Genomic DNA, 23,758 nt, shown 5'->3' on the forward strand with positions numbered 1-23,758 from the left:
AATTACAAAGATAGAAAGAAAATGAAACTGTCTCTGGTAAAGGTAGTTTTGCCACGATCCAGTTTTTTTACTTCTTTATGCTTCAGTCTTCTCATCTATAAAATGGAGAGAATCATCTAATTCCCCTACTATCTAAGAGTCTAAGTAGTACAATGAATTGAGGGCTGGGCCTAGAATTAGGAAGACCTGATTTCAAATTCAACTTCATTGACTTCTTAACTTCAATTTCTTCAACTACAAAAATGGGGATAATAAGAACACTCACTTCCCCGGGTGGTTATGAAATCAAATGAGATCATAATACAAAGTACTTAGTACAATGCCTGACCCATAACAGGTGCCATATAAACGCTGGTTATTATCATTACTGCTATTGTCAGCTGAATCATATTTATAAAGTGACTTCATTTAAAAAAATAAATTCCTTTCCACCTCCTGAGAAAAAGAACCAGGCAACTGTCACTGTCACAAGGGGCCCACACCTGTCAGAGTATAGTACTAGCAACTGTAACATGCTAGTTATGAGCTCATCCTTAACAGACTTGCAGGGCTTTGTCCCACAGGTCCAGAAGAAATCCAGAATTGAACAGAACCATAGCCAAGGGGTTGGAAACTATTACAGTGAGAAAAGACTGAGACCTATAGGGTAAAAAAAGACATTGCAGGTTGTATACGGATGGTCTTTAATTGAACGATTGTAGAGAGACCTTGGTGACAAGGTTATTCTCCAGTCCTGGGGTGGAGGACTTGGATGAGACCACAGCAAGCATTTCAAAACAATGAGGGTTGTTAAAGATTGGAATATTGAATTAGTGGACCTCCTTTCCAGAAAGATCTTTTAGAGATAAAGGCATATTCTATCTAAAGAATGGGATGGATCCTATAACCTCTAGCCCTGCTTAAATCTTAGGATCTTCCAAACAAAAAGCTCAAAGCACTCTCTCTTACATGTTGTGCTCACCAAGTGTCTCATACTTATCCATGATGTTAAAATAAAGGCCAAGGAACAGTCTTTCTAGACACTTACTGGCTGCATGGCCCTGAGCAAAAGTTATTAAACTTTTCTGTTGCTCAGTTTCCTCATCTGAAAAAATAAACAGGAAAAGGAAATGGCAAAACGCTTCTTGCCAGAAAACAAAAAGGAGTGACAGAGTCAGACACCCCGAAAAATGACATCAACAGTAATGAAATGGGGATAGTAATAGCACCCACCTCCCAAAGTTGTGAAGACAGAGGGAAATAATATTTATAAAACAGCTAGCTGCCTAAAGCGACCTTGCATCCAGAACTCTTACTGCCCCTCAATCACATCCTCACAGAAGTTAAGAACAGAAGTTTGGTCGATGGTCATCTACTCCCCGTCCCACGGACAAGGACACTGATGGCACTCAGACAGGGCCTAAGTGGCCAGGGCCTGACGCAGACACCGATCCCCCGCTCTATCACTAGATGGCAGATGCCCCAGCTTACCCACAGCCATGCTCAGCGGGGTTTGGGGCAATGTTCAGGCTTTGTGATCCCCGTGGTATTTAGCCACTTTGCTGATACTGGCAAAAGAAGCTAATGAGTTGGGGGGGGAGGGGAGAGAAGGGGAGAGACCCTGGAACTCTGTGCTTGTAAACGTCTGCTTGCTGACTTTTAAGAGCCACAACATGTGAGCAGCAGCAACACTTCCCAACTGGGGACTGAAGGGAAGGACTGCCTTACTGAGGCTCCTGCCCATGACTCAGATCGCTGGGAAAAGTGCTCAGAGATTCACTTCTCAGCCAAACTTCCTTCTGACCGCCTTGTTCGCAGGATCTGCGGCCCCAGAGGGAGCTTCAGAAAGATGGGAGTCCTTACCACAGCAACAGCATTGGAAGCCAGCAGCTCCTGGGGGGACATGGCAGTGACATAAGCAATGTTGGCAAAGACGTACACGAACGTGACCAGTGGGATGGAGATGTAAATAGCTCGAGGAAGGTTTCTGCAAAGTGAAATGAGATAAAAAGGGAAAGGTCACTAGGTGCAAAAACTCAGCACCCATACCCCCATCTACCCCACCCCCAAATAGCTGAAGGTGGAATAAAGGTGTCCTTATCTGGGATTCTAGTACCCTTTTTTAAGGCTTCAGATTTAGTCTGTCCTTGGGGAAAATATTCAAAGTTAATCAAATCATTTGGAAATGAATTCTGCTTCAGTCTGGGCAGACTGCCTAGACAAAAATGAAACAGCTTGGAGAGATGTATTCCAAACCTACTGTTGATACCAAGAAGTTTATCCCTTGTTCCCTTTTCCAAGATGCTCTACACCCCCACATCTCCTGGGTAGAGATATTCCTGTTTGGAGACAGGTAGATAAATCAGGAACCTCCCAGAGCTAATAATAGCCTTAATAATTTTATGCCTTTTATTTTTTTTAAATAAAATTTTCTGTTACCTGCATTTCCTAATACATCCTTTACCTCCCTCCTTCCAGATAGCCATCCCTTAGGATGATAAATAATAAAAAGAGAAAAACTTTGCAGACCAACTCTGACATTCTATGCAAATTTTAGTAATGACTGTTTTTTTCCACAGTTCTTTTCCTTTCTGATCTGTATTACTGACACTTGGGCAATTTTTAACCTGACTCTGATAAAAATATCTGAGCAATTTTTTCCCTATACTGCCAGGAAACTCAGATATAGAGCTGGAAGAGAAGCTAAAGGTCATCTGGTCCAATCTCTTCATTTTGCTGAAGAGGGAACTGATGCTCAGAAAGGTGTGTGATTTGCCCGGTCACACAAGTAGCAATAACATATATGTATGCGAGTGCGCACGTGCACACACACACATAGAATATAAAGTGCTTTCTTTAGAATAACCCTATGAACAGGCAGTGTACATATAATTTAACTCATCTGACAATTAAGAAAAGTGAGGCTAGTGAGTGTTAGAACCAGGATTTGAAGTCTAGATCTCCTGACTATCCTTGGAAAAGAAGGGAAATGCAGACTCTCCAGCAGAAGGTATAGTGTCCATTCAAGGGTATGGAAAACAAGGTGGGGTTTATCCTTACTCACTTGTAGGGATCAACTAGTTCCTCTGTCACATAATTAAGGAAGTTCCAGCCTCCATAAGCAAAGGAGCCTTGAAGAAAAGCCAGTGCGATGAGACCGATGTCTGGTTTTTGGAAATTATCAAATGCGTTTTTGGGTTCTAGCCAGAAGTACTGTCCTGTGAAGACAAGGGACCAGAAGTTGTTCATAACAGTGTCCCACCCCTCAGCTCCAATTTCTGAGGTCTGACACCTGGCCCCACGGACAAAGTCCTTCATGAAGCGTCAGACTCACAGGTGAGTAGGAAAGGTTCGAGGAAACAGTTTAAAGGATATCATTTTAAAACCTGAACTCTGAACCTGAGTTTTAAATCCAAAAGACATATCCAAATGTTTTTGTTCTTAAACTATGCGAGATACTTTAGATGCTTTTAGATAGAAAGGACAAAGGCCAGGGAAGGCAGGGTAATTAAGATAGGGGAAAGGGTGGGGTAAAAATGGCATATCTTTTACAAGAATTACACATGTTTAACCTATGTAGGAATGCTGGCAGTCTAGGGGGGAGGAGAAGAGAAGGGAAGGAGAAAAATTCACAACACAAAAAATTTCCAAATGGATTTTTCATTTTGCCCTCTTCTCTGAATTTCCAATATGGAAAATTTATTTCATTCTAAAATTCTCAATACACCTTGTACTATTCCCCATGATTACATCATTTTAGCTCTTCTTGTCCTTTTTGTTAAATTTTTAAAAAAATTTTTAATGTATTTTTTAACCTTGTCTCAGTCAATCAATAAGCCTACTATGAACACTACGCCAAGCACAGTCTCTTCTGCAAATTTGGCTTTGTCCATTATATGACATCTCTATTATTATTCTGCCACCAGTCAATGGATCGCTCAGTAAAGATTACTGGCAGATTGGATGGAGTGACCATGGTTTTTGCTCATACTCTGGAAAGCACAGATCATACCTACATAATAAGCGGCAGTTGGGTCTAAACCCAGGTCCTCTGATGTCAAAACCAGAATCCTTTCCCACCATACCTCAAATTACATAAAATGATACATAATCGATCTTTTCTTGTATTTAGAAAATGCATTAATGAAGAAACAAATTATCCTATTTTAGAAAACTATTATGCAAAGAACCTAGTTGAGATTTCCAGAGTTAAAGATCAAGCCCTATTCCTGGGTGAAATCTCCCCCATATGTCATCTGACTTTGACTATGAAGCAATGATATTAGGCAGAGCTTGGTGGTGCCATAGGTCCCATGGAAACCAAACAGAGAATCCAGGCAGGGAAAGGAATAAATCTAGTGGAGAATGTTGGCCCAAGACCAAAGAATGTACCTCTCAGCATTATAAAGGTTATAAAAAACTGGAAAGCTAAATTAAAAAGGTGGTTCTCCTTGGATAGGGGAGTCAATTCAATTAAGCAACATTAAGTGCTTACTAGGTAGCAAGGAACCATGTTAGGGAGTCCCACTGAAAGGACACTGAGGGTTAGGATATAGTCTGAGATGTATAGAAAATGAATTTGAATGCTTTTAATGCTTGCATTGAAGCAAGAGAAAAGGAATCAGTTCCACATAGAAACTGATTACAGTGCCCATATACAGGTGTGTGTATATGAAACACGGATGTTTGCTTCGTCTCACCTTTGCAGATCTGCACAATTCCCATCACAATAATCAGGCCCAAGGCCAAGAGCTTTCCAGCTGTGAAGATGTCCTGCACTCGGGTGGCCCATCGCACACTTGCACAGTTGATCCATGTAAGAAACACTGAAATGACACCCCACATGCATGCACAATTAGAGACATTAATTTCAGGCCTTACAAAGATTTGCATTCCCAGTACACAAAGACACAAAGACACAGTAAGCATTAGAATGGGTAGGATGATTTTAATGACTACTAAAAAAAAGTCCACTTTGAGCACCCAGGAATTATAGCTTCCCAAACGAGTCCTATAAATTAGCACTAGTTACTTTCATTAATAGATGCAAGCAAGGATCCAGAGATGGGCAAATATGGGCACCAACTTAAGAAGATTCACAATTTAATAAATCATACATTAATACCTTGTCTCCAAGTCACTGCATGTCCAGGGATGTCTAGCTGCTTTACATGTGATCTCAGAACCCCATTGGCTAAGATAGAGACCTAGAGGAAATCTTCCATCTCCCAGAATGGTTAGGAATCCCCTTACACCTTTCCACAGTAATGTGGAAGGAAGACGAAGATGATGTCATTTGGTAGTAGAAGACCAATTTAGACCCTTACAATTTACTATCTGTGAAATTCTGAGCAAGTTACTAAACTTCTCTAGGCCTCAGTTTCCATATCAGAAAAATGAAGGGTCTATTGCCCTGACATTGTATGGCTGAGGGAAAAGCATCTTCTGTTTGATTCATACGCATAGGAACCCGACATTTAGATCAGGAAGGGACCCTTAAACAGCATATAACCTAAAAGTCCATCCTTTTTGTAAGGAGGGCAACTCTCTCTCTCTCTCTTTTTTTTTTTACACCCACTAGGGATCCTATGATGGTTTAAGAACATGCTTGAGAATGGGTCAGATATAACCCTGAAGTCTTTTCCCTTAAAAAAAGAGATCAGGAATTTAAAATGTTGTGGGACTCAGGGGACCTCAGGAATATATACACTGACCTACTGTTGGGGCTCCTTTTTGGGAAAAAGCAATACTTTCAGCCCAGTCTCCTCAGACAACAATCATCTTGAAGAAACTTCTATGAAGATGCAGATCTACTTCTGTAGATCTCACAGCCACCAAAGAACCAGAAAAGAGAATGCTTCCCATCAAAGTCCTTGATACTGTCAAATAGTTCAACACAAGAAGCTGACAGCATTTTACAAATGGAAATGATAATAAAGAAGTTTTACCATCTACTTGGTCACTATACCTAAAGACAATGGGACCTTCCCATTTAATTTGCAGCTGAAATCTTTCATTTGACTTGTTCTCCCCATTACAAGCAGGGACTGACATACTTTTTCTATTTGAATCTCCAGTGCTTTAGCACAGTCTTTATTCATTCCTTAAGCTTTAACCTTGGCACTGACCCCAGTAAAAGGAAGTGGTCATTGTGCATAAAATGATGGTAATGAAAATACATGCTCATACATTCTTTTTATTTTCAAATGCTTTCTCATCTGATTTTATTTTCACATTATCCTAACAAGATTTTAAAGTATTTTAAGTATTACTATGTCCACTTTATAGCTGAGGAAACCAAACTATGGAATGGCCCAACATCATAAAGATAGGGATGACCTCCCTCCAGATTTTCAACCAAACTGAACGACTCCCTCTGATTCCATTCTTTGCCTCCTAAACTTTGTTTAGGTGTTGGGACATGAAAGCAACAGCAGTAGCAGCTTCATGCTAATTACTGGTAATTCTTATTTGGCACTGATATTTCATTTTTTTTATTGGAAGATACAATCCTTAATCTCTCACTCTCTCAATGTCGGACTTGACATTATACTATATCATTTGTCCTCCCTTCCCAGCAGCTCTCAGTAGCTCACCAGCTTTCCTTCCTCCACTCAAACCCACCAAACTGATGGAGTAGACGCATGAATGGTATGTGTGCATTTGTTGACAGTTCTGAACTGAGCAAAACATTTCCTATGTTGTCTTTGACACCCTGGTCTCACCTCTCAGATTCCAACCTACAACAGAACATCAGATTTCTGTGAAATGACTAGCAACCTCTGATTATTTTTTATGGAACAAAATGAACTAGGGCAAATCAAGTCTTCAAAAGCAGAAATCCTTGACACCCTGTGGATAAGCTGTTCCACAAGATAGTGTCTTGTGTAAGCAGAATAAAAACATGTTGTCAGAAGGAGTATTCTGAGGGACTGAACAGAGAATATTTCCTAAAGACTCTACCATTTCACATGCTGGGAGATAAGCGCACATTTGTTTTAATCTTAATGCAATTCAAAAATCATTTTTCACTGGACCCCAATGGCTAAGTCAAGAGAAGGTCAGATGCTGCATGATGACAGTTAAGAGGAATTCGGAATTCAGCTACAGTAGTGATGGAAAGATCAAGGGAAGTGACTTAGGAGGGAAGATTAAAGGACAAAATTGGGTTGCTGAGGAACAAATGAGGATTATCAATTAAGGGCATAAGAGACCTATGGGAGAGAAACAAGGATGGAGGATGGAGAGTAGGATGGAGAGCAAAAAGAAGAGGGTAGATGAGGTCTGGGAGACTAAAGTAAGGGGCAGAAATTATCATAAGACCATCTATTTAAAGATGAAAGGGACCTTAGGGATCATGGAATCCAACCCTCTTATTTTTAGAAGTTCAAAATGATGAAGAAACAAAGGCCAAGAAGTGAAATGCTGTACAGATCTGGTAAATTTCAGAGATAAAAACCAAGTCCTGCAGCAATATGAACTGCCTGCAGGGGAGAGAAAAGGAAGAAAAAAAAGGATGAAGGATAGGAAGAAGAAAACAGATAGAGGGAAAGCAGAACAAAAAGGAAAAGAGGTAGGGGAGCCCAAAGGGAGGGATAGAAATGTACTGAATAGAAACAAGAAAGCAGAGAAACATAGGATGGAAGATTTCAGAAGCTAAAGGAAGATAGAGAGGAAGGAGAGGAAGAGCTATGACTATCAGAGAGAAGGAAGAAAGATGATAGAAATGTATGGAAATGAATTGGGAAAGGGGAGTGGAAACCTGTTGGGAGTAAAACACGAGCTCTTTGGAATGGGAAAACATACCTGGGTTTAAGTGTTAGTGTAAAGGTTTCAAACTATTTATTCCACAGGAAAGAGTTGAGGAGAATGAGCACCTATAAATAAAGCACCTACACTATGTGGCAGCCAATAGTTAATTATTATCTCATTTGATTCTCACAGCAATCTTGGAAGGCAAATGCTATCCTTATCCCCCAAATACCAAAAAAAAAAAAATAAAAATAAAAATAAATAAGTTGAAAGCAAATTATTATTCCTTCAGTAAATGTCCTTAAAAGATAACTATTGTATGAATGTAATTGGATATTGTTCTATACAAAAATGAGGAGCAGGCTGATTTCAGAAAAGCCTGGAGAAATTTATATGAACTGATGTTGAGAGAAGTGAACAAAATCAAGAGAATATTATACACAGCAACAATAAGGTTATGTATGATCAACTATGGTGAACTTAGATCTTTTCAACAATGAGGTGATTTAAGGAGATTCTAATAAACTTGTGATAAAGAACCATCTACATCCAGAGAGAACTATGGAGAATGAGTGTGGTTCACAACAAGAGTATTTTCACCCTTCTTGCTTTTTTCCCCCTTTTTAATTCCCTCTTCCCCCACTTTGAACTGATATATATTTTTTGGTGCAGCTTGATAAATGTGAAAATATATTGGGAAGAATTACACATGTTTAACCTATACTGGATTACTCACTGCTAGGAGAGAGGGAAAAGGAAGAATGTGGAAGATACAGGGCTTTGTAAGAATGGATGTTGAAAAGATCTATCTTGAAAAATAAAAAGGTATTATTATTTTTTAAAAAAGATAAATAGTGTGCAAATGGAAACAACTCTGAGGTACTACCTCATATCTTAGCAGACTGGCTAAGAAGACAAATGCTGTAGAGGCAGGTATCCTAGTCTAGTATACTATTGGTTGAACTATGAACTGGCCCAACCATTCTGAGAGCAACTTGCGAATGATGCCTCATGGCTTATAAAACTTTGTATGTTCTTTTTCAAGGCAATATACCTACCTTATCTAAAACACAAAGAAATCAAAGAAAAAGGAAAAGGACTGGTATGTACAAAAATATTTCTAGCAGCTATTTTTGTGGTGGCAAAGAATTGGACTTCTAATATCTGAGGAATGTAATGGAATACTATTGTGCTATAAAAAAGGATGAAAGGAATTATTTCAGACAAAAGGGAACACTGGTATAAATGATGCAAAGTGAAATGAGAAGAACAATTTATACAAATAACAGCAATTTATACAAATAACAGCAATGTTATGAAAAACTTAGTAAGTGGATCAATACAATAGCCCATCATAATTCCAAAGGACATTTTCTTCATTTCTAAAGACAGTCGTGGCTAATATCTGAATTTGCTTTATATAACTACACACATTTTGTAATGGATGTCTTTTTTCTTAGCTTTTCAATGAGGAAGAGAATTGAGACATGAAAATAGAATAAAAAATTTTCAAAGGGTAAATGCGATGGAGAATAACAAAAAGATTCACCAGGAGTTCTTAACCTGCGGCCATGAACTTGTTTTTATTTTCAAAAAATTTTAATAATTGTATTTCAATATAATGGTTTCCTTTGTTTTTTATATGTATTTCATTTTGTGCATCTAACAATATTATTCTGAGATTTCATTTTGTGCATCTAACAATATTATTCTGAGAAGGGGTCCCTTAAACCTCACCAAACTGACAAAGGGATCCCATGACACACACAAAATGTCTTCCCTGGGGATAATGAAAGACCTCTGTAAGATAAAACGATTCATCAAAATAGCCTATGGTGAGCTCTAAAGGGACTCCTAGTTCTCTACTCCCATATCACTTCAATCTCAAGGACTTTAGTTAGGCTAACAACCTGTCCCCTCCTAACTAACCTTTCATCTTTAAATGGATTCGTTTGAAAGAAATGAAGAAAAAAAAAAACAACAAAAAACCAGGGTGGGGAAGGAAGGACAGCCAGTCTAGGGCTGTTGTGACACCTCCTGTCCCCAAGAGCTGTATTCCTCTAAGTCTTGACCCTTCACACTGGAGCAGAGGATATCAGCATGTGATTGAAGGGGAAGGAAAGAGCAGAAAAGACTAGACTGGCAGGATTACAGAGGACTTGAAACCTGAGCCACCTCCCCAGAGAGGAAAGGTTAGCAGTCACAGGCACAAATCAGCAGGATTCCTGCCAGCGTAGGGGTCACCCAAGATCCCTTTCTGTGACTGATGACCATTCTTCCCACCCCCTTCCATTTAGCACCTGATGCAGAATTCCAGAGCCCGTTGTTTTTTCTTGGGTTGTTCTTAGATTTGTCAAAGGGATTTCTGTGTCTCAGTGCCTGCATAGGCAGGCTATCTCCATGCCTGAGATGAAATTCATTTGGGGCTCCTGACCTTGCAAGTAGCCAGAACAGCATGGGGGCACTGGCAGGATTTCATATCTAAGGAAACAACTTGAACGCATTAATTAATGCATATTACATAAGGCAGTATTATGTAATATCAAAACTTTGTTTCAGCAATCTCAAAAGAATGGAGGGTGGGTGGAATTAGACCCTAATTCTTGGTGCCTTCCTAAAACATTCGTTCTCACACTTTCTCTCTCTTACCTTCTGTTTCCATGGTGAGGAGGTGGAAGAAAGCCAAAGATGGAAGATGACAAAAGACCTCAGGAGGATGCTGAATCCAAGAGTGTATTTACTTAATTAACTCATTTAGAAAAACTTAAAGAATCAAGGTGACAGAAAAGAGTAAAGCAAGCAGAAATAAAGAAACTTGGAGCCTTCAAATTCAATGCCCCTTAGAGCTATGGAGGAATCTGTACTTTTGGAAAGGATTTTTTTTTTTTTTTTTTTTTTTTTTTTTTTTTGTCTTTTCTCTATGGGAGGTTCTATGGAGTAAAATGGAAAAACTTAAGAGACTACAATCTCTTAATTGATGACTGCATATCCTGCTACCAGATGGCTTCCTGGGAAGCTAGGAGGTAGAATTAACTAGAGAAATCTTCCCCTAATGAGGGCTCCTCTTACTCCTTGTATTTGGCCACTTCATGACTTAGCTATGATGGAAGCATTCCCTCATTCCACTTCAAGTCAATCTCAGTTAGGAAGCGCACAACGATATCAGACTATACATATATGGCCAGGTACCTGGAATCAAAGTCAGAATATGCAAGAGAGGTCTCACTTTATGAGAATATTAAAAGAAAACAAAACCAAAAAAAAACAAAACAAAACAAAACAAAACAAAACAAAAAAAAAAAAAAACCACCAATAAGAACTGGAGAGAAGAGTCATCCTGTCTTGGGACTAGCAGAAAATCTAGGTGATGAAGTGAAGGCAGCATAGTATAAATGGGAGATGGTGTATAGTTCTATCATATTTGGTATCAGAAGACCTACAGAATATCCTAGATTTGCTATTTCTTACCTGTATGACCTCAGGCAAGAATTTCAGCATCCTCATTTGCTAAATGCAGAGTAGACAAGATCATCTCTACTGTTCAAAATGCTATGTATCTATCATCCTAGCCTCTACTTTTTTTTTTTGGAGGGGGAGAAATGTACAAACTTAAGCGTTACACCTAACTTTTTGCTGCTCCTCAGTTCCCACCTTCTATCAGTGGCCAAATGTTGTCTATTCCACTTCCACGACAACTCCCCCATCCATCTCCTCCATACTCACCAGTCTCCCACCCAACTTCTAGTCTATCCTTTCCAAACTAATCTTCCATGAAGATTCCAAATGAATGTTCCTAAAGGACAGATCTGATCATATCACCCTCATGTCACCTCCTGCATAGAGTTCCCCTTATTCCCTCATGTCTCTGAGATTCCAAATCTTAGAGAGGACATTTAAAGCTCTTCAGAACTAGTTCCAACTTCTTTCCAGCCATATTTTATATTAGGCCCTGCATTCACCTTACACTGCCCTACTAGCCACTCCCCATTTACTCATTCTATCTCTATCTTGACACCTCTGCATAAGCTGACCCTTTATACCTGGAATAATTGTCACTGTTTTTTGGAATTCTTAGCTTACTTTAATATAGTTTTATTTTAGTGACTTTCCAGTTGTTAATATTTCCCCTGCTTCTTCTGAAGTATTTTGTTTATTTGTTTACTCTGCATATTTGTGTGTGTGTGTGTGTGTGTGTTTCTGCTTATTCTCTGGTATACTTGCTTTGATGACTAGGTAAGCAGCTATATCCTTAAATCCCTAAACAGGAGTGTTTCCCAAGACCTTTCCATGAGTTCCCTTCTTCTCTCTCTCTTCCATTTCTCAATGATTTTCATTGATTACCAATGGGTTACCAGCTACCATTACCTATATTCTGAGAATGATAGGGCCAGCCCTCTTGTCTCTCCTGAGCTCCAGAATGGCACTGCCAGCTTCTTAATGGACATTCTGAGTCAGCTGTCTCATAGACACAGAGATCTCAACATTTCCAAACCCTTCCTTCTTTCCAAACTGTGGATTACTATTGAGGACACCACTCTCCTCCCAATTACTCAGACCCACAATCTCTCCATCATCCTTGACATTTCACTTTAATTTATCTCACAGCTAAACCTTTATTAAATCTTGCCATATCTACTTGAAACATTATTTGTATTCATTTCCTTCTCTGCCCTCATACAGGGCACTTTTCCCTCTCACCTGAACTATTCAAATAGCCTTCTATAATTGGTCTCAGCGACGCCCAAACCAATCCCTCCTCCCCGAGGTTGTCCCTAAATTGTAGGTCAGAGGGAAGTTATGGGAACCTTCAGGCAACAGAGAGAACCTGGCTTTGAATCCTGGCCCTTCTTCATGTAACCCAACTGACTTAAAGTCACTTGTGTTCTTTAGGCCTCAGTTTCCTTATCCAATAAATAAAGATGTTTGTTGGATCTGTAATATGAGCCTGACTGAACGAAGAGGACATCTGACTCTAAGTCAGTGTCCCTGTAACCTTATGATGCTCTAGAAGTGCAATGGGAAGGGTGATGTCATCAATGTACTGTCCTATATTTGGCAATTTTCCCCACAACATGGCAGCTTTAATTTCCAGGTTTCCACACCACTGCTGACTCTTTCATGGTGTAATTCAATCCAGCAGCAAACAGGCTTGTCCTATAATAACCTTGGCCTGTCTCATTCCACTTCTTTTTCTCCTTCGGAGTGAAACTATATACAAATAGACACAAGCTCCAGCCTTCACCTGGAGACCACCCCACCTATCTGGGTCATATTCCAGAGACCCCAGAGAAATACAAACTCACAGAGGTAAACAGAGACACATGTAGACTTCTTTTGACAGTAAGGATCCCACAAGGGCAGCCAGGGGGAGGGTGGATAAAGCACTAGGCCCAGTCTGAAGACTCAAATCTAGCTGTGTGAGCCTGGATAAATCACCTAAGCCTGTTTGCCTCAGTTTCCTCTTCTGTAAAATGAGTAGGAGAAAGCAACGACAAGCCTCGGCAGTGCCTCTGACATAAAATGGAGTCATGAATAGTCCGACATGAACATGTAGGCGCACCTATCCCACACATTTATCAGGTGCACAGTTTCTCTTTTTCTTGGTACAATGGGAAGGTGTTTACACCCCAACCCTACAAGATCCTTTCTCTTCCTGGAAATTAGGAAATGAAGCAATTAGACCGACTCAGATTAGATCCAAGGTCATCTAACTTGAAAGTCAACTCTTCTCTACAGCACCTTGCTGATAGGTATTGCCTCCTTTCCATTCTACCTGCCAATGCCCTGGCTTCTATTTACCGAAGTAGTTCTGTTCACTTGTTTTGTTTTTTCCCCAAAAGGGACAAAGAAGGGCAGCAAAGAAGATGTAGGAGGGGTTGTTTAGCTCCTTTGGGGGAAGGCAAGAGGCCTACCCCAGAACTCAGGGGAAATTCACATTAACTGGAGGCCTGGGGGAATCAACCTGATTCCTATAGCTACTGCAAACTCAGAAGCCTCATCTGTTTTGTGGCTTGAGGGAGAAAAGATGGTACGTTTGGGTCAATTCACAAACCTAGCCATTTCTTCCAATGTCTTGTGCCTTCTTTCCGCCATCTCCACCCTCATTCCCATTTACTTCAACCTCTTACTCTGAGATGTTATTTTTCCAACACTAATCTATGGCGAATGAGTCCCTCCAGCTAAACTCAATAGGTCCCTGTAATATTTATCAGGTCAGCCGCACAGAAACTGGGGAACTGGGCAATGGCACTAGAGGCTGTTTTCTAACTCTGCTTCTATTTCTGACTGATCTTAGGCAAGTCACATGCTTGATTCCTGCAAGGTTTCCAGGTGAGACAAGCCATTGCCAACACCCCCACCCAAAGAAAGTTTTCTAACTGCAATTTATGGACAGGCTACTGGGCAAATGACTGGGCAAACTCCTCAGACCTTGTGTAAATCTGTTCTTTACTCTAAGTCAGAGGTGCTTAAATAGGGCCAATGACCTTGTATTTTTAAAAAAATCTTAATAAATGTATTTCAGTATAATTCATTTCATCTTAAAATCCTTATATGTTTGTTTTTGCACATTTAAAGTATTATTCTGAAACATGATCCATAGGCTTCACCAGACTAATAAGAGAGTCCATGATATGATGTAAAATGTATATATATAAGCCTGTTAGCCCAGTGTTACTTTAGAGAACTGGGCTGAGCATAAAGCTAGGAAGGGATACTTTGAATTTATTAGAGGCATCAAAGAAACAGATAAAGGTGGTCTCTTGGACAAACATGGCATGCTAGAAAGCAGCAATCAAACTCTGGATTGCTACTCTGATTTGAAGTTTTTCAGAAATGGGATAGGACTATTTGGATAGGAGTCTAGTTTGATTTAATGAGAACAGCAAAAGTTAAAAGAATGGACCAGAGAGGTAACTGATTTAATCCACTGTTGGATGTTGGGTTAGATCATTGAAGTAAACAAAATCTTGTGACAGCCCATCACAACTCACCTAACTAGACCCATGGATTTTCCTTATCTTCCCCCACACTCTATCCCTTTTTGCTTTCTCCAAATTTGTGCCTTTAGCCCTCAAGGGCCACCACCTAGGCTCTGGGACCTTGCATTCATTTCATTTCAAATCTCTCAGGGAAGCTGGAAGTGAGATATTGATATAACTTATAGTTAGGAAATATGAATTCCCCTGAAAAAAAAAAAAAAAGAAGAAGAAGAAGAGTTGTTTCCCTTCTTTGGAAGTCTTCCCTCCCACCGGCCCCTTTGCTAACATCACAATCCTGTGGTCCCCAGAACTCTGGGAACTCTATTTGTATTTCTTGGTATCTCTGGCATCAGTCCCTTCACAGGAGCAGGCTGTGGGGTGGCCTGGGGGGAAGCTTGTTTTCTTTTTCCAAATCCTGGCTCCTCTCTCTTCTTCCAGATAAGTGAAAACAGGCAGAGAGAAACAAAAAGAAAAAAAAAAAAGAAAAGGAAAAAAAATGGCCAGAAAAGCCAGGGACAGATGGGTAAGAGAGGAGGAGATATAGTTGGGGGAGGGGAGCCAGGGGGAAAAGAGGGGGGGGGGCACAAAACAACATGAGGTGGGGCAAAGGATGACAGGGAGGACAAAAGGCTGAAGTGGGAGGGAGGAGGAGAAAGAGACTGCATGAAGTAGAGAAAAAAGAGAGGTGGAATGCAATTGTTAAAGGGAATGGGCTGGGGGGCTGTCAGCTGACACCAGCTTCTGCAAACTAGAACACCCTGTTCTTCTCTGGGAGTACCAAAACAAGTAACTTTTTAGGAGACATCCCCTTCCCCTCTAAAACAAAATTTACTTAGGGTAATGAGCCAAAAAGAACTTGTTCCTAGTCTACATTTCCCCCCCTTTTCTGGATAACTTGGAACAAATTTCAGGAGCATTAATAATGATAATAATAGCAGTTTTATATATTTTTATTTAGCATTGTAAAGTACTTTAAATACATCATCTTATCTGATCTTTCTAATAATTGTGGAAGGGAGATGCTATTATTATCCCCATTTTACAGATAAGGAAAGTGAGCTCAAGAATTACACAACTATATGTATCTGAATGACATTTGAACTGAGAGCTTCTTGATACCAAATTCACCACTCTATTCAATCTGCCATCTAGCTGCCAATGGTTCCCACCCTTTTCAAAGACCCCCTTTCTACTGTCAAAATATTTACATTACCCTTCCCCACCAGGATAGTCATCACACTATTAAGTATACTGACTTAAGAAAATAATCCTCTTGCTCCTCCATATCCAATATGTTGCTAAAGCCTGGGGTTGTAACCCCAGGTCCCCTGACACTGCCCCTATTCTAGCGTGGAACCTTACTACCTGTGCTGGACTTCTGCAATAGCTGGCTGCTATAAACCCCAATAACTCCCTATCATTCCCAAGATCAAATATAAAATTCCCTCTTTGACATTTAAAGCCTTTGTAATCTAGCTCCCCCCTATCTTTCCTGTCTTCTTACACCTTTCTCCTCCCACCATGTACTCTTCTATGCAGTGACGCTGGCCTCCTGGCTATTTCTCAAACAAAACACTTCATGTCCCAGCTCTGGGCATTTTTCTCTGGCTTTTCTCCATGCCGACAATGTTCTCTTTCCTCATCTCTGCCTCAATAGCTTCCTTTAAGCCCCAACCAAAAATCCCACCAGCTATAGGAAAACTTTCCCAACTAGAATTCTACTGCTTTCCTTTTTAAAAAAATCATTAAAAAAATACATATTGCTTTATGAATTATGTTGGGAGAGAAAAATCAGAACCAGAGGGAAAAACCATGGGAAAGGAAAAAAGAGGTGGTTATAGCATATGTTGATTTATATTCAATTTCTATTGTTCTTTTTCTAGATGCAGATGGTGTTTTCTAATCCTGATTTATTGGGATTCCCTTGGAAGCCTTCCTTCTTTTAATAATTTCCCATTTAGCTCACTTGTTTGGTAGCTCCCCCTCCCCAGAGTGTAAGTGCTTTGACGATAATACCAACTGCCCGACATGCCAGGACAGGACCCTTGGCCAATAACGGAGGAATTGCAAAGGCCCAAAGCTCCCAAAATCGGGAGCCCAGAGCTTATGGTACAGTAGGGCGAGCGCTAGATTTGGCATCCCAAGTGGCTGGGTCCAAAGCCAAGCCCTCTGTGGCTCGCGGTAGGCAACCACCTTGCCATGTGGAGAGACGGGGGCTAGGTTAGATGAGGTCCTGCCTCCTGCTCCTGTCTGCCTGCAAGCTGCAGAGGCTCTCTCCTGGGGCCACAATGGGCAGTGGGGTGGGAAGGGGTGTGTCTGCGGGAGCTGCGGCCATAGGCCGGACGGGCTCTTCCTGGAACGGCCTCTAGCTCTTAGAAGGAGTTGGGCAGGAGCTTCTAATTGTGGAACTGCCTCCTTGGCACACCCCTGCGTGATGTCAGGGAGCCTCTTGAAAGCCGGGAGATAACCGATACCAGGGGCCAAAGAAAATACCAAGACTAGTTTGACTTTGAAAGCTCAGATAAGATTCTTTTCTCTCTAGATTAGGCCACTCAGTCAGAACAGGCTGTGTCACCACACCTACAGAGGAACTGGAAAAAGTGCAACAGAAGATGGCAGGTCCCAGAAGCTTCCATTCGGTTCTTAAACTTTTATATAGTTATTTCTAATGAAGTATTTCCTTTCTCTCCCTCTCACTACTTAAAAAACAAGGCAACAATTAGAAACTCTGGTTAACAAACAGGTACAGGCAAACAAAACAAATCCTGCATTGGTCATGCCCCCAAAATGTTTGTCTGTGCATCTTGAGTCTTTCAGGAGACAGATGACATTCTGCATCATGGGTGCTCTGTACTGCTCACATTTCTTAAATCAAAGTTGTATTTGTTTTTTACAACTGTACAAATTGTTCCCCTGGACATTTAATAGTACCAATTCATACACAGGTCTTTCTAATCTCTGAAATATCCTATTTGTGATTTCTGATGGCACAATAGTATTCCATAACTTTCACCATTCAATTAGTTTCTGACTTCAGTTCCTGGAACTGAGTCACTGTTCAAAAAGGTTAGAAAAATCACATGGCGGGCTTCACAGATATCCTTAGAAACTTAATGCAAAGCTTTCACCCTTTAATGTCACATGCCCATGGAGGAGCTTGATTTTCAAAGAAATTCCACTTGCCATAATGACAACTTCCCTTCTAAATATTCATCACAAAGCAAAATAACTGCTTACATTTATAGTTGGTCTTTTAAGGCTGTAGTGTTTTACTGTGTATCAACTATATAAAATTGCTTAGCAGTTTTGAAAGAAGGAAAGGGAAAGCAAAAAATTTGGAACTGCTAAATAGAGTACCACCCCTGAATTCAGGAGGACTTGAGTTCAAATCTGCCCTCAGACACCTAATACTTCCTAGCTGTGTGACCCTGGGCAAGTCACTTAAGCCCAATTATGTTGCCCTCTCCCACTCCTACCCCCCCAAAAAAAAAGAATGCTAAAAATTTTCTAGATATGGGGATAGATAACTGGGGGAAAGGGTAATTTATTATTTAATAAGGTCTAGAGTGCTTTCCTCTTAACTATTCCATTTAAGGAGTGACTTCTAACTTCTAAAATCTTTTTTTTTTTTTTTAATAACTTTTTATTGACAGAACCTATGCCAGGGTAATTTTTTACAGCGTTATCCCTTGCACTCACTTCTGTTCTGATTTTTCCCCTCCCTCCCTCCACTCCCTCCCCCAGATGGCAAGCAGTCCTTTATATGTTAAATAGGTTACAGTATATCCTAGATACAGTATATGTGTGCAGAACCGAATAGTTTTCTTTTAACTTCTAAAATCAAACCGAATGGAGAAGCTGAGTACCTGGCTATCTGAATGCTCGCTCTTGTTCCCCATATGTAACCTGTGGTCGTGGCCATTCTCTCTTTCAGTGCTCAGGGCTTACTCCTTTCTCTCTCTCTCCCATCCTGTTCTCACAGTGCCAGCTGCCTGGGTAAGAGATTCTGCTGAATCACCAGCCTGTATTTGGATCAGTCAAGAAGTCTAAACACAGTGCTCAGCATTTCACAAGAGCTAAGCACTTCTCTTTTTCTCTTTTAGTCATAAGTTGCCTCTGACCATGGAAAGGAGGACAAAAAACAAGAAACAAATAAAAAAGAAATAAAAAGCCAAAGGCAGTCAGAGCTCAGTGGAGGCTTCCTTGATAGGTAATTGTTTTCCCAGATGGGCCAGGCAAATTCTTGGATAAATGTGAACTCATTCCCTAATCCTTGCAGACCATCTATGGTCAACCAGGTTCTGAATGCAGAGAGACCAAGACAGATACATAAGGTTAGGCTTTAGTTTAGAGATGTCTCAATCTGGGGTCCATAAATGTAATTTAAAAAAATTTTTTTTAATAATTGCACTTTAAAATAATGAATTTTCTTTGAATTCCTATGTATTTTATTTTATACACTTAAAAATTATGAGGATTGTCTAAGGGGCCCATGACCATCCCACAAGTGAATAACTCCTGGTCTAGACTGACTTCTGAAGGATTACTCTGAACTTTTGGTCATTCCTAATCCTAGTTGGCATGAAGAATCAGAGAATGTGAGTTCAAAGAGTCCTCTCAGGATTCTGAAATCCCAGAAATCTCTCTGTGACATCCTGAAGAAATGCTCATCCAACCTTAGTTCAGATGGTGAGGAATAGATGATCTCCCAAAACAGCACATTCCACTGTTGGAACTCCTTTAACTCAAGAGCTAATTTTTTCTAATCTTTCTAAGACTTTTCTCCTAATAACTCAGAAAGCAATTCTGTACCTTGCGAAAATTTTTCTTTCTGCAACCTTCACCCTGTTATTCTCAAGTCATGTCTGATTGAGCTATGTGAGGTTTTCTTGGCAAAGACAGTAGAGTGGCTTGCCATTTCCTTTTCCCACTCACTTTATAGATAAGGAAACGGAAGCAAACAGGATTAAGTGAATTGCCCAGCCACTCCATTGGTAAATGTGAGGCCAGATTTGAATCTTCCTGACTCTGGGCCCTGGGCCCTATCCACTGTACCACCTAGCTGCCCCTTCTATAGTACTCCTTGACTTTACCCTCTGGGGCAAAGTCAAATAAATGCAACTCTTCTTCCACTGACAACTCTCCAGTATTTATTTGAAGGCAGCTATTGTATCTCAAGCTGCTTCCCCCAAGACCTTCCAGTGTCTCTCCTCCAGGTAAATATCCCTTTCCTTGAACTGATTCTTAGAGATTACTGAGTATCAGTGGTGGAAGAGATCTTAGAAATTCTTCTTCATTCCAGACTGACTCTGCACCATGCTTCTGAATAGGTACTTAGCCCTTTCAGGTTCCTTTTGTTTATCATCTTCCTTTGGAATGGAAGCACCTTAAAGGCAGGTGCTGTTTTTCTTTTAGCTTATATTTGTATACTTAGTATACCTTCTCAAAGGTTACCTGTCTGCCAGTCTGGGGGATTCCTGGGATGTTACTCAGTTACAAGATCAATGGCAAGGTTCAGATAATGCATCTAAAATTATTCTGTGCTGGTATCTTCCCCCAACCCAGGGGTTCGACTGTCCCCTGTAACTCATGCCTCTGTGATCAGTTTTTGATGAAGGCAGAATGAGGTCTGTTGGTTAAAGGTTGTTTCCTGGCTCCATCAGCAGAGACAATATAGTCCTTAGGTGCCAACAGGAAAAAAAGGGGAACCCAGATGTCCAAGAAGGAGGCAAAGAACAAACAGTTAAAGAGCAAGAAGATAACTAAACAGAATAAGTCACACACAAAGAAATACCTGTTTTTCAGGCAGTTGAAGAACCCAACAAGACAGACAAACAAAAGAAATGTGGCTGATGTTTTAGGCCTTTAACTAGGACTACAAACCCTACGGACTTAATACAGATTTCTTATGAAATCAGGGAGGAAGAAGGAAGTGGGCTAAGAAAAGGTTGTAGTTCAATCCATAGAGGAACTTCTATCACAGAATCTGGAGGTTATTCCCCAATTTAGGAAAACTGAACATGGGATCTATTTTTTGTATCTGTAACTGCCAACCAGCATGTTTTAATAATAGGAAATACTGGGCTTCAAACCAGGAGACCTAAGGGCAGTAGTTCTGGCTATGTGACCTTGAATGAAACAATCCCTTCTGAGTCTCAGTTTTCTTATCTGTAAAACGGGAAGGAAAAAAAAAATATCCACCCTTATGTCATTTAATTATTACCTGTATGACTTTTAACTTTTCTCTCCATTTTCCGGAATTGGAAAATTAGTGGATTGAATTAGAGGATATTGAAGGTGTAGATCTATGGTCTAGTAACCCTTTTCAGGTGTTGCAAACACTGAATAAAGTAATTTTTAAAGCTCTAAACGGGTGCAGGATATTAGGATACTTATGATTATACCATCTTTAAGTATATAAAATCCCCCTAGGTTGGCCTGCCCTTTGACCCTTGAGTCTAGGTTGACACCACACTCATTTTTTAGAGCCCAATATAGTTAGCCATGGAATACTCTTGGCACAGGTGACAGGGGAGAGAAGCAAGAGGGACTCAGGAATTTTAAGGAGAAACAAAAGCAAGAATGGGATTAGGAGACAGAGAAAAAGGTTTTGCCCATTTGGGTTAGGTGATTAATACGTAAGTGATATATAAAACAGAATCCTTCTTATTATCTATTAAATTTTTCCAACAAGTGCTCAGGAGCTAATCTGTTGTGCAATTGCAATAAAGATCAAGGTCAGAAATTATACATGAGAAATGAAATCCTGTTCCTTTGCTACCAGATCAGGGAAAGTGACAAGGAGGACATTTGAAACCAAGGAAAGCTAGCCCTTCTAGAATCTCAGGGAAAATGATGAAAACCTAAATAGAAACATTTATTTCCCTTGGGCCTTTCATTACTTAAGCTTGGGGAGAACCTGTTCAGAAGGAGAAAGGCGGGAAGAGGGAGGAAAAACAAATCAGTCAGAGGGACTTGGAGACAACTAGTGACCCTGGGAGCAAGGAAGGAGCCCAGGAGTTGCATTAACTCACTTTGCAGGATCAGCATGTTCCCGAATACAGAAGTAGACAAACAGATCAAGGAAAGGGGTGGGGGCGGGGTGCCCAGTGGGAGCAGGAAAAGAGGGAGAGAAGGGATTACCCAGGACAATGATTTGTTCCTTTCTCTGTGGCTACCACTTCAGGTTAGTTATGACCAGAAGTGTTTGAGTTTTTTTCAATTTGAAATTTCATTCTCCCCTTCTCTGTCTCATTACATGTAAAAATAATTATAATATTCTTACAACCAGAAGTGTTGATAAAGAGTACAAAAAAAGACCTGTTCCCCTCTGCCTTTCCTTTCTCCCACTAAATACACATTCTCTGGATGGGAAGAGCTTTTTATTTAATTATAATGTACAATCGTTCTCTTTTCTGAAACTCTGTAGGTTGGGGAGATTTTGCTGACTCAGCAGTGAATAATCAGCTTTGACCTGAATAATGAAACAACTCCAAGCAGCAGCTGTATTGCACAAATCTATCCAAGTCCACAGTCTCCACTCCTCCCCCTCTTTACCCCTTCCCCCCCCCTCCCCACCCACCAAGGCACAGAAAAAGCAAACCAGTTACAGCAGGTTCCTTCCTCCCTCCCCATCTGGGGATCTCTTCCAAAGCGGTCCCAGAAGGGATACTTCATCTCAATGGGCTCTCCCAGGCAGGAGCAGTCCTAAGGTGCTGAATCTGCTGAGCACACCTCTCTTGCCTACCACATACTGCTCCCCCCAACTGGACCTTCCCCACCACACAGCAGCTTCCCCTCTCTAACTTTCAGATTTCCCTCATAATGCCCACTTTAACAACAAACAAACAAAATCTCTTTCTTGTGCTTAGAAATAAGGTTTGGAGTATACAGTTTTGGGACTTTCCCTTTCTATGATATGTGCCAGCTAACTAGTCACTTTCCTCTGGGTATCAGTTTCCCTCTGTAAAAATGAAAGGATGAACTTAAGATCATAGATTTAACAGTTAGAACTGGTTAGTCATCTCATCCAATTCTTTTTCTGTTTATACCTGAGAAAGTTGAGACCCAGGAGAGAAAAATGACCTGTCCAAGATCACCACATGTACTATCCTAACTTGAACCCAGATCCTTTAGTTCTAGATGTGGTGAGCATTCCCAAGTACCACATTGGATCCCGTTTGTACCTACTACCACGTGCCAAGAATATAATAGCATAAATTCATGTTTCCAAAGTAAATCATTCTCATAAATGGTACAAAGGATAGAAAGAAAATTAATCCAAAGCTAACCCAAGAGACTTAGGACAGAAAATGTCATCTGCATCCAGAAAAAGAACTAGGGAGACTGAATGTAAACGAACACATATTATGTTCATAAGCAATGTTCTGTTTTTTAATCTTTTCCATGGTTTTTCCCTTTTGCTCTGATTTTTTTTCTCACTACATGATTCATAAAGCAAAATATATATACATAAACAAATAAAATCCAAGAACCCTGCCCCACGCCCAGTTAAAAATCCAACCTCAGATAATTCCTAGCCATATGACCTTCAACAAGTCAAGCAATCTCTTTGCCTCAGTTTCTTCAACTATAAAATGAAGATAGTTTCTACCACTTGGGGCTATTGTGAGGATCAAATATGATAATATTTGTAAAGTACTTAGCACAATAAAAGGTGCTCTATAAATGCTATTCTCTTCCCCTTCCCACTTCCACCTCTCCTACAACTTTCAAAAAAATGGTAAATGCTATCAAACTCAGCTCATAATAACAGACATTGTTAAGTAAGTCACCTCTGTCATAGATTGTCCCTTTAAATGAAATTGCCTTTTTAAGATAATGCCCTTGGCAACTTAGTTCCAATCTATACTAGATATATAATTTATATGGCAAAAATTATGAGGAACCCCATGAAAGAAGATCTAGGGGAAAATCATTATAAGCAGGTTCTTTGAAGCCAGGTTAAAGGAATTTGAGGGTACTTTGCATAAAGAAGAGGATATTGAGGAATGGAATAAGGAACTTGCAAATAATTCCTGAAATAA

General features: G+C 40.2%; 1 protein-coding gene across 2 annotated transcripts in view; it reads right to left on the reverse strand.

Moving 5' to 3' along the window:
* SLC7A8 (solute carrier family 7 member 8) overlaps positions 1-23,758 on the reverse strand; it is a 71,627-nt gene that overhangs the window by 12,114 nt on the left and 35,755 nt on the right. The window contains exons 4-6 of one of the 2 annotated variants that reach the window (XM_051980463.1): positions 4,680-4,805; positions 3,044-3,197; positions 1,843-1,966 (exon numbers count right to left, since the gene is read on the reverse strand). In XM_051980463.1, coding sequence (XP_051836423.1) covers positions 1,843-1,966; positions 3,044-3,197; positions 4,680-4,805 — 404 coding nt within the window. Of the gene's footprint in view, positions 1-1,842; positions 1,967-3,043; positions 3,198-4,679; positions 4,806-23,758 lie in introns of those variants that run through there. The other variant, XM_051980464.1, reaches the window with a different exon arrangement.

This window comes from Antechinus flavipes, chromosome 2 (assembly GCF_016432865.1).
Source record: "Antechinus flavipes isolate AdamAnt ecotype Samford, QLD, Australia chromosome 2, AdamAnt_v2, whole genome shotgun sequence".
Taxonomy (NCBI): domain Eukaryota; kingdom Metazoa; phylum Chordata; class Mammalia; order Dasyuromorphia; family Dasyuridae; genus Antechinus; species Antechinus flavipes.